At 41.6% G+C, this 12,044-nt stretch overlaps 1 protein-coding gene across 2 annotated transcripts in view; it reads left to right on the top strand.

Annotated features, from left to right (window-relative positions):
* The window catches only part of arhgef10la (Rho guanine nucleotide exchange factor (GEF) 10-like a), a 111,535-nt gene extending 103,067 nt beyond the window's left edge, over positions 1-8,468 (top strand). For both annotated transcript variants that reach the window (XM_020490877.2, XM_020490872.2), the window contains 2 exons: positions 5,284-5,406; positions 5,540-8,468. In XM_020490877.2, coding sequence (XP_020346466.1) covers positions 5,284-5,406; positions 5,540-6,084 — 668 coding nt within the window. In that variant the 3' untranslated portion in view covers positions 6,085-8,468. The remainder of the gene's footprint in view (positions 1-5,283; positions 5,407-5,539) is intronic.
* Positions 8,469-12,044: the final 3,576 nt, after the last annotated feature.

The following is a 12,044-nucleotide window of genomic DNA, read 5'->3' as shown; positions in this document are numbered from 1 at the left end:
CTCCCTACTCCAGCACTTCCTGATGAAATATGCAGGATGTTTGAGAATGAGAGAGGGAGGCAGGTTGGCCTCAGGGGAAGTTAGGAGACAGGGCACGAAGGGGGTTAGGGGGGGCTATGATGAGGGGTGGTTAGAGGGCTCCTGCTTACTTTCTCTTCTGCTGTGCTCATGGGTAAAGGAGCACCCAGTTCCTCTGGATACACATGAAACATGGAATACTGATACAGTTATTACAGATCAATGCACTTCCATTCCCATCTGTTTCTCCCTTAATTTTGATAGGACAAGAATTAATGATCTACTGCCCAAATCCTCGCCCTTTAATGTGCTGCTCCTCATCGGGGGGGAATTTTCTAAAGCCGAGAAGAAGTGTCTTTTGCTAATGGATTTAATAGTCATTTTCTATGAAAAAATAAATAAATGTAATTCAAAAGGTCCTCATTGAAATATCACAGCGACATTGTTATCTTTAGAGACTTAGATCCTTAGATCAGCCCACTGAAGACCTCTGCATTACTGTAAAAATTGGAGGTGGAGGATTGCTTAAATACCTCCCTAATCTCCTGTCTTTGTCATTATCCTCTTTCATTGCTGTTCCTAGACGAAGCCTGGCTGGCACCTACATGCTCTTAACTTGACAGTTCTTGTTAAAGAAACATTTCACCCCAAAACAATCTTTTTGCATATGATGCAAAATGCAGCATCATATGATACAAAATGTATCATACCGGCTGTATTTCTGTATTTTGAAGACTTGATTGCTGACATGCAAAACATTTTGGGACTATATCAACAAATACCAAAAGATTGTTTTGGGGGGGAGTTTTCCTTTAACTCTGGAGTGGGTTTCTCCAATTCTTCTCTACAGAGCCTCTCAAGCTCTGTCAGGTTGAGTGGGGAGCATCGCTACACAGCTATTTTCAGGTCTCTCCAGAGATGTTAGATCAGGTTCAAGTCTGGGGTCTGGCTGGGCCACTCAAGAACATTCAGAGACTTGTCCCAAAGCCACTCCTGTGTTGTCTTGGCTGTTTTCTTAATGTCATTGTCCTGTTGGAAGATGAACCTTGGCCCCCATCTGAGGTCTTTAGCGCTCTGGAGCAGGTTTTCATCAAGGATCTCTGTACTTTTCTCCATTCATCTTTCCCTCAATTCTGACTATTCTCCTAGTGCCTGCTGCTGAAAAACATCCTCAGTGCATGATCCTGCCACCATCAGGCTTCACCGTAGCGATGGTGCAGGTTTCCTATAGACGTGACGCTTGGCATTCAGGCCAAAGAGAACAATCTTGATTTCACCAGAACAGAGAATCTTGTTTCTCATGGTTTGAAAGTCCTTTAGGTGACTTTTAGCAAACTCCAAGTGGGCTGTCATGTGCGTTTTACTGAGGAGTTGCTTACATCTGGCCACTCTACCATGAAGGCCTGATTGGGGGAGTGCTGCAGAGATGGTTGTCCTTTTCGAAGGTTCTCCCATCTCCACAGATGAACTTTGGAGCTCTGTCAGAGTGACCACCAATTGCTCTGTTTGGCTGGGCGGCCAGCTCTAGGAGGGGTCTTGTTGGTTCCAAACTTCTTCCATTTAAGAATGATGGTGGCCACTGTGTTCTTTGCTGCAGAAACATTTTGGTACCCAATTCCTTCGGCCTCTTGGCTTGGTTTTTGCTCTGACATGCACTGTCAACTTTGGGACTTTAAATAGACCGGTGTGTGCCTTTCCAAATCATGTTCAGTCATTTGAATTTACCACAGGTGGACTGCAATCAAGTTGTAGAAACATCTCAAGGATGATCAATGGAAACAGGATGCACCTGAGCTCAATTGAGTCTCATAGCAAATTGTTTGAATACTTATGTAAATAAGGCATTTCTGTTTTTTTATTTGTAATAAATGTGCAAATATTTCTGAAAAACTTTTTTCACTTTGTCATTATGGCATATTGTGTGTAGATTGATTAAATATTTTTTTAATTAAATTTTGTCAATTTTTGTACAAGATTGAATTCTTAACTCTGTCCTGATCCTCTGTGAGATCTTTTTCCTAAATACCTCGCTCTCTGCAGAAGCTTAACATGCACCTCAGCGATGCTGCCTCAACTCCCTCCTTGCACAGCACTGCTGCTGCTTCCAAACATGGGCTGTGTTCATGCGTGATGAAATGAATCAATTAAGGCGCTCTCTAAGCACTCATGCGAATCACACGTCATAATCTGAGCGTGACACAGAACAACCATGTAAATGCAGCTCTATATGTAAATTAGCATTCTCTCAGTAGCGATCACATGACTGATGTTGTAATTCAATTAGGTGGTTGCCGTGGATATTAAGTGAAACTCTACATATCAGGACCACGAGCCAATAAGCCAATGACAGAGACCAGAAAACCATAAACATCATGTATTGGCTCCTATTTTGTGTGTAATTTCACAATTATACCGTTTGCATGTACAGTTGAAGTCGGACGTTTGCATACACCTTAGCCAAATACATTTAAACTCTGGTTTTCACAATTCCTGACATTTAATCCGAGTAAAAATGTCCTGTCTTAGGTCAGTTAGGATCATCACTTTATTTTTAGAATGTGAAATGTCAGAATAATAGTAGAGAGAATGATATATTTCAGCTTTTATTTCTTTCATCACATTCCCAGTGTCAGAAGTTTACATACACTCAGTTACTATTTGGTAGCATTGCCTTTAAATTGTTTAACCTGTGTCAAATGTTTCGGGTAGCCTTCCACAAGCTTCCCACAATAAGTTGGGTGAATTTTGTCCCATTTCTCCTGACAGAGCTGGTGTATCTTAGTCAGGTTTGTAGGCCTCCCTGCCCACACATTTTCTATAGTATTGAGGTCATGGCTTTGTGATGGCCACTCCAATACCTTGACTCTGTTGTCCTTAAGCCATTTTGCTACAACTTTGGAAGTATGCTTGGGGTCATTGTCCATTTGGAAGACCCATTTGCGACCAAGCTTTAACTTCCTGACTGATGGCCCGATGATGTTGCTTCAATATATCTACAATTTTCCTGACATCTATTTTGTGAAGTGCACCAGTCCCTCCTGCAGCAAATCACCCCCACAACATGATGCTGCCACCCCCTTGGGATGGTGTTCTTCTGCTTGCAAGCCTCCCCCTTTTTCCTCCAAACATAACGATGGTCATTATGGCCAAACAGTTCTATTTTTGTTTCATCAGACCAGAGGACATTTCTCCAAAAAGTATGATCTTTGTCCCCATGTGCAGTTGCAAACCGTAGTCTGGCTTTTTTATGGTGGTTTTGGAGCAGTGGCTTCTTCCTTGCTGAACGGCCTTTCAGGTTATGTTGATATAGGACTCGTTTGACTGTGCATAATGATACTTTAGTACCTGTTTTCCTCCAGCATCTTCACAAAGTCCTTTGCTGTTGTTCTGGAATTGATTTGCACTTTTCGCACCAAAGTACGTTCATTACTAGGAGACTGAACGTGTATTTTTCCTGAGTGGTATGACGGCTGCGTGGTCCCATGGTGTTTATACTTGTGTACTATTGTTTGTACAGATGAGGCATTTTCAGGCATTTTGAAATTGCTCCCAAGGATATACCAGACTTGTGGAGGTCTACAATTTTTTATCTGAGGCCTTGGCTGATTTCTTTTGATTTTCCCATGATGTCAAGCAAAGATGCACTGAGTTTGAAGGTAGGCCTTGGAATACATCCACAGGCACACCTCCAATTGACCCAAATTATGTAAATTAGCCTAGCAGAAGCTTCTAAAGCATGACATAATTTTGGGGAATTTTCCAAGTTGTTTAAAGGCACAGTCAACTTAGTATATGTAAACTTCTGGCCCACTGGAATTGTGATACAGTTAATTATAAATGTAATAATCTGTAAACAATTGTTGGAAAAATGACTTGTGTCATACACAAAGTAGATGTCCTAACCGACTTCCCAGAACTATAGTTTGTTAACAAGACATTTTTGGAGTGGATGAAAAACGAGTTTTAATGACCTAGGTGTATGTAAACTTCCGACTTCAACTGTATACTGATAACTAATGCCTATTGTACTGAAACAAAGAAAGTGCATGGAAACACAACAGCACAACACAACATGCATAACTGTGTACTGTTGAATGATACTAATAACTGACGTGATGTAAACATACTGTATGTGGTGCCAGAAATAATAATGCGGTTTTAACAACAATAACCATAACATGAGTTATTGTTTCATTTCCATAATGCTATGAATACAGTACTTCTTACGGATAGGCGGGACAGTTGCGTCTCACTTGGGCAAAAAACAGGGAAAATGCAGCGCGGCAAATTCAAAAAAATTATATAAAATCAAACTTTCATTAAATCACACATGTAAGATACTCAGTTAAAGCTACACAACATGTCAGATTTTAAAAAGGCTTTTCGGCAAAAGCATAAGAAGCTATTATCTGATGATAGCACCAGCAGTAAACAAAGAGGATAGCATATTTCAACCCTGCAGGCTACACAAAACGTAGAAATAAAATATATAACATGCATTACCTTTGACGAGCTTCTTTTGTTGGTACTCCAATATGTCCCATAAACATCACAGTTGGTCCTTTTGTTCGATTAATTCCGTCCATCTATATCTAAATGTCAATTTATAAATTGCGTTTGATCCAGAAAAAAACAGCTTGCAAAAAACGCAACGTCACTACAAATTATTTCAAAAATTGCCTATAAACTTTGCCAAAATATTTCAAACTACTTTTGTAATACAACTTTAGGTATTTTTAAACGTTAATAATCGATCAAATTGTAGAAGGGTCTTTCTGTGTTCAATACAGGAATGAAAACAAACCAGCGATAATTTTCACATCTTGCACAACTCTCAACCTTGTACCCAGTTCTTAGTTGGCCTACTTCTTCATTGCACAAAGGAATAACCTCAACCAAATTCCAAAGACTGGTGACATCCAGTGGAAGCGGTAGGAACAGAAAACCAGTTCCTAAGAAATATAGTTTTCCAACGAGAACTCACTGAACAGACAGAGACCTAAAAAATAAAATCTGAACGGTTAGTCCTCAGGGTTTTGCCTGCTACATAAGTTCTGTTATACTCACAGACATCATTCAAACAGTTTTAGAAACTTCAGAGTATTTTCTATCCAAATCTATGAATAATATGCATATCTTATATTCTTAGCATGAGTAGCAGGAAGTTGAAATTGGGCACGCTATTTATCCAAAAGTGAAAATTCTGCCCCCTAGCCCCAAGAGGTTTTAACAAAACCCTTATATTTCCCTATTCCTATGTTGTAGGCCAGAAGAGCATGCGTGTCACCAGCCTGCTCCTCTGCCAGGGGCTTCTGTGGGTGGGGACTGCCCAGGGAGTCATCATCACCCTGCCCGTGCCCAAACTGGAGGGCATTCCCAAAATAACAGGTACAGATGAGGGGAGGAGGATATTAAGGTTTTCACTATGACAAATTATCCATCATCAAAATGGGAATACTAATTGCTTCTGGGGATATATATGTCAACATTGTGCTTTTCTGGTCGTGTCTCTGTCCTGCAGGAAAAGGGATGACCTCTCTGAATGCCCACTGTGGTCCGGTGGACTTCTTGGTGGCCACCTCCAGCACCCTGTCCGCAGAGCTGCTGAAGAGGGACTCTGTGGGGGATGGACCCGACTCTGCCTGCGGAGGGGAGGACCGCAGTGACTCCTCCTCCCAGGAGTCTCTTCAGCAGTCAGGCTGTTCCCAGGGGGAGGGGCGGGGCAAGGGGCGGGGTGTGCTGCTACAGTACAGGCTACGCTCCACGTCAGGGTTGCCAGGGCGAGCACTGACAGCACGGGGCGATGAGGCGTCTGACTCCTCTCTGGAATCTCTGGAACAAAGACTGGAGGATGGCTCCATCTATGAGCTCAGTGACGACCCTGAGATGTGGGTGCGGGGGCGCCCCTGTGAGCGAGATAGGGGGCGTAGGGACAGGGTGACCTCGGCCGCGGTCATATCCGGGGGCAGGGGCTTCCAAAGACTGAGGGAAGGGACAGCAGAGCGCACGGGTGTGGAGTCTTCAGAAACAACCCTGATGGTATGGCAACTGCCACTAACTGTGTGACCTGGACATCAACATTCAGGCAGTGTAGAGTGGAGAAACAGCTCTTTATCCCAGCCCCGAATCCTCTCCATTCAATAATGACAGGAACTTGAACCATGTGAGAGAAGTATATTAGTGCTGGCACAGAGCACAAGGCTAGGCAGATGGCTCCTTGTGTGGGTTCAGGAACTCCTGCATGCTCCATCTGAGGAGACCTGCTGGTGGCCTGTGAGGCATGGGGCACTGACATCCCATTGGTGGCTCTGTGTGTATACTCTTCCTCAGCCACAGGCCCAGGGCATTTCATGTGACAGCTTAAACTAGTCCTCTCCCCACCTTGCCAAAATGGATATCCCGAAATCAAGCGTCATTAGACTGACTGTGCTCACCTCACACACATTTATCTCTCACAGTTGACAGCATTCCTCTGTAACAATGGACCACATTCCTTTGAGAGCGACCGTTTGTTGAATTTACCATGCTGCAGTGCTGGAGATGGACATCTTTTATCTGATCCTTTGGGAGAGAACCCATCAGTTTAGAGGTGAGAAACTACTGTTGGTTTACGAAGGACTTATTTAGTTATGTTAGTTCATTAAGCCTCGTGCTCACTCCCTGGCAATGTGAAATATGTGAAATGTCTGTCATACTGTGTCACAATTGAATCTGTGCCTCTAGGAAATTAAAGTGTGTTAGACACTGACTGTGAGTCCTTAATCGTCTGATGTTTTACAGTATACTGCATAAATAGGCGGGTTATCTGAGGTATCATTGACAAGGAGGATTCCTGAGAGGGAATAGAAGGCAGATGTGTCCTGGTCTACCGCAGTTTAGAGGTTTTAACTTTAAATGTTCCTACTCTAATTACTGCAAAATGCAAAACAGATACCATACTGTAGATCTTTATTGTCGATGACGAAGACATTGTACATTGTTAATTTTAAGTTAGTTAAGCAAACACATAGGCTCACAATTATTTAACCTTTGTTACACATCAAAAGGCCTACTGAATTAACTACAAAATACAACAACTGCAGCCACCAAGACATCATTAGTGGCTGTGTATAGGCAATCGGAGGGGAGAATGCTTCATATGGGGTTCTGTGGCAATTTAACACACGCAAACCTTTGATAAATCTATCCCCTAGTAGCATTTCTGTCTCCTTTCCTTCACTTCCTTTGTGAAGCCATTGCCATCGGTGGTCTGGTGTGCTAACAGAGACATGGTATTATCCTGCTCTGTTCCTGTTTCTATTCTTCCACAATGGAAAAGACCTTTGACAACATCTTTGAAAAGTGTTCATTTACAAATTAATTGAGATGTTTGGCTATGAATGCATGGCATTGAAGTGTTCTTTTAAATTGCCTGTGCTGCTGGATGGAAGTGATGGTTGATTACATATTTTGTCACGACTTCTGTAGAATCTGTTAATAATTCCAGTTACATCTCCACATCTGAGTACTCTATTTCATCCCAGTTGAAGGCCATGCTTTCTAAGGTTTTGAAACATTCTTTGTCATTTTACTTAATCTCCCCGGCATTGACAGACAGCAGCTTTTCAATAGAAAACACAACTCAATACAGAGCGTTGAGGTGTTTCTATCCAAACGTACACATGAGAAAAGCTGTTTAAAGCATACTGTCAAAAACCACAGGACCTATTTAGTGTTTCTATGATAATACTATTCCACAACACTTTTCTGGAGGTCCCCAACAAGTCAAGGTTGTTTGGATGTAGCTAGAGGGTACATGAGGGTATGATTGAGTAACCTTTATGTAGTATAGATTATTCATCCACAAACACTACCTGTATGTACAACAATTGTTTCAGTGGTTTGCCTTTCCCACTGCTGGGGTGTTTGCTCAGATGTTATTGCACCCTATATCTTAGTGTGTTTCCACTCTCTCATCCTTTCTCATCCATTCACACTCATTATTATTTGATCTATTCGAACTCCTAAATGGAGATTGTCCATTATAACTTCACACTCATACCGACCATACTGTCTGTTCTCATAAAACCGATTTGTGCAGCTTCTCGAAGCTTCCCATAATTCAACTTTCATTCACATAACTGAAAATAATGTGCACTTATAATACTAAAGACTTCGACACCCCTGTGGTAGAGGAAGAGGCTTGTGATGAGTCGGCTGGTTTAACTTTTGATTATGATGAAATAATTATGTGACTCAGTTGTGTACGTTGATAGAGTGAGAAGTCTTTAACATTAGATTAATAATGTTAAGTTACATTGCACATATAAAACATTGCTTTTCTCCATTACATGTCAATTCCAATGTCCTATTGGTACGTTAATAAACACATGCTTACATACTGTACTGTAAAAGTGTTTCATCATTCATGTGTAATATGTCAATGTTAAATAAATACTTCATAGTGATAACATGATTCTAATCATCTTTTGTGGGACTCAAATTAAGGTTGGTGTGTTGATTTGAAGATTTACAAGTCTGAACCAGTTCAATGACCCACAAACCATAAAATATGGCTACATTTTGACCCATTTTGTGAAGCCTAATAAGAGTCTGTCTGTTAGAGGCCACTGTATCCAATCCCTTGGCTCATCCCCAGACTTCACATTTCTCTGGAACCAGACTTCACATGTCTCTGTTCGTACAGCCCATAGCAGTATGGTCCAGCCCAGTATGTTTGATAACTGGACCTGGTGTGGCCCTCTGTGCTCAGTCTGCCCATATGTCTCCACACCTAGGGTTGCAAAGGGAGTGTATATTACTGGAAACCTTCTAAATTTACCAGTAAACTACCAGAATTGTATGTAATCACAAGACATCTAGTGGCCCGTTTGGGTACTTCAGATAATCACAGGCATCCGTAATTACCTCTGGCCCTCTTATCACATAAAATATATGACATCATTAAAAAAGGGTAGTGGCTCCTAATCTGTGACAGGATCTTTCATTTCTGAGGCTCCATATCCAGTGCACAATTTCTCCCAGTATCTCACAGGAATTTGGGACTTCACTCATTTTCTCATGCTGAAACTGGATTAGATACATACCGGTAGTTAAATCCAAGTTGAATGACAAAAAGTTGATATTCACAATATCACAAAACAAAAGACACAACAACAAAACACATCAATAGCCACTACACTGTCAAAACATGATTTTGTCATGACTATGGTGTAGCGACATTAGCTCGCTAGCTAATGTTAGCATAGCGTCTGCTACATGATAATCAGCTAGCCTTAACTAGCTAGCATTAGCTGCCTAGCTCAGCCTAGCTAGCACTAGCCCAATGGAAATTGATGCAACCCTGCTGGGTAAGTGGCTAGCCTGATGACCATTGGTGACAGTCAAATCAAATCAAATGTATTTATATAGCCCTTCGTACATCAGCTGATATCTCAAAGTGCTGTACAGAAACCCAGCCTAAAACCCCAAACAGGTGTTGAAGCACGTTGGCTAGGAAAAACTCCCTAGAAAAGCCTAAACCTAGGAAGAAACCTAGAGAGGAACCAGACTATGAGGGGTGGCCAGTTCTCTTCTGGCTGTGCTGGGTGGAGATTATAACAGAACATGGCAGAGATGTTCTAATGTTCATAAATGACCAGCATGGTCAAATAATAGGTCTGGGATAGGTAGCACGTCCGGTGAACAGGTCAGGATTCCATAGCCGCAGGCAGAACAGTTGAAACTGGAGCAGCAGCACGGCCAGGTGGACTGGGGACAGCAAGGAGTCATCATGCCAGGTAGTCCTGAGGCATTGTCCTAGGGCTCAGGTTCTCCGAGAGAGAGAAAGAGAGAGAGAGAATTAGAGAGAGCATACTTAAATTCACACAGGACACTGGATAAGACCAGATAAGTACTCCAGATATAACAAACTGACCCTAGCCCCCGACACATAAACTACTGCAGCATAAATACTGGAGGCTGAGACAGGAGGGGTCAGGAGACACTGTGGCCCCATCCGATGATACCCCTGGACAAGGCCAAACAGGAAGGATATAACCCCACCCACTTTGCCAAAGCACAGCCCCCACACCACTAGAGGGATATCTTCAACCACCAACTTACCATCCTGAGACAAGGCCGAGTACAGCCCACAAAGATCTCCGCCACGGCACAACCCAAGGGGGGGCACCAACCCAGACAGGAAGATCACATCAGTGACTCAACCCACGCAAGTGACGCACCATCAGAGGCAGTCCGTTCTGCATGAATGGTTTAATGTAAGCTTGGTTGCACCCCCCATCTTAAAATGTAAGAAGGCATTTGATATTACAAAGTATGCTGCATTTCCATTTCTCCTGGCTTGCCATTTGTCATTTAGTTAGCCCAACCTCACCCTAGAAATACAAATCAGTTGTCAAATTAATTTAAAGAGAAAATACATAGTATGTACTGTGTGTCAAACATATCCATAAGGATTCTCCAAAATATGTTAATATACAAATAATATGCATTAGTGACATTTGACACCAGCGCAGAAAGTGGACTCTATTAGTGCTTAATTTGTAAAAATCGGGAGGTCCCGGAACAAATTGTGAGCTCGAGAGCGGAGAGTGATCTAGGAGTCTCTGAGGTACCTGAAGGCATGAGAAAAAGAGTGACAAACACAACTTAGCAGTGCAGAAGACGGAGTAAACAGCCATGTAACCTGCCATATGCATAGCCTATATTATGCCCACATACCTGAGTATTGCTGTGGGGCTTCCACAAGTCTGAATTTCATATAGCCTTATTTTCAAGACATCAATGTACAGAAACATTTGTAGACATCAAAACACCTGCCATATGCATATGCACACATACACATCTGTGGGGCTTACAAGACTCAAATTTCATATACATTTCAAGACATCATAGTAGCAGTAAAACAAACGTCACAATTTATGAATATACACTACTGGTCCGAAGTTTTAGAACACCTACTCATTCATGGGTTTTTCTTTATTTTCTACATAGTAGAATAATAGTGAAGAAGACATCAAAACTATGAAATAACACATATGGAATCATGTAGTAACCAAAAAAGTGTTAAACAAATCAAAATCTATTTTGAGATTTTTCAAACAGCCACCCTTTGCCTTGATGACAGCTTTGCACACTCTTGGCATTCTCTCAACCCGCTTCATGAGGTAGTCACCTGGAATGCATTTCAATTAACAGGTGTTCTTTCTTAAAAGTTAACCTGTTGCTCCTAACCCCTACTTTTTCGAACATTCTGTTAAAAATCACGCAACATTTCAGCGCCCTGCTACTCATGCCAGGAATATAGTATATGCATATGATTAGTATGTGTGGATAGAAAACACTCAGACGTTTATAAAACTGGTTAAATCACGGCTGTGGCTATAACAGAACTTGCGTTTCATCGAAAAGCGCCCGAAAATCTGATCACTGAAAATGGGAAAATATATCCGTGCGCCACTTTAACCCATTGTTAAACGTGAACCACATTAAATGGAGCAGAGGTTGCAGTACCTACAGCTTCCACACGATGTCAACAGTCTTGTCATTTGCCTACGAATTGTTTCTTTGTCAAACGGACACGAGGCATCACATTTCTTCCGGTCTCCGACCGGATATTTTGGTGGAGATTTATCCGGACATCATTTCCAGAGGCACAGCTATAGAAAATACATCGCCTTATGATGAATTTGATCGCTTATTAACGTTTACTAATACCTAAAGTTGCATTACAAAGGTATTTCGAAGTGTTTTGTGAAAGTTTATCGTCAACTTTTTTAATAAAAAAAAATGACGTTACGTTATAAAACGCTCTTTTTTCCTGGATCACACAGTCTTCATAGATCGATATCTAGGCTATATATGGACCGATTTAATCCAAAAAAAGACCCAATAGTGATGTTTATGGGACATCTAGGAGTGCCAACAAAGAAGATGGTCAAAGGTAATGAAAGTTTTATATTTTATTATATTTTATTTGTGCGTTTTGTGTAGCGCCGACTATGCTAATTATTTTGTTTACGTCC

Source organism: Oncorhynchus kisutch, linkage group LG1 (genome assembly GCF_002021735.2).
Source record: "Oncorhynchus kisutch isolate 150728-3 linkage group LG1, Okis_V2, whole genome shotgun sequence".
Classification (NCBI taxonomy): Eukaryota; Metazoa; Chordata; class Actinopteri; order Salmoniformes; family Salmonidae; genus Oncorhynchus; species Oncorhynchus kisutch.
This window is presented reverse-complemented; position numbering and strand designations above follow the sequence as displayed.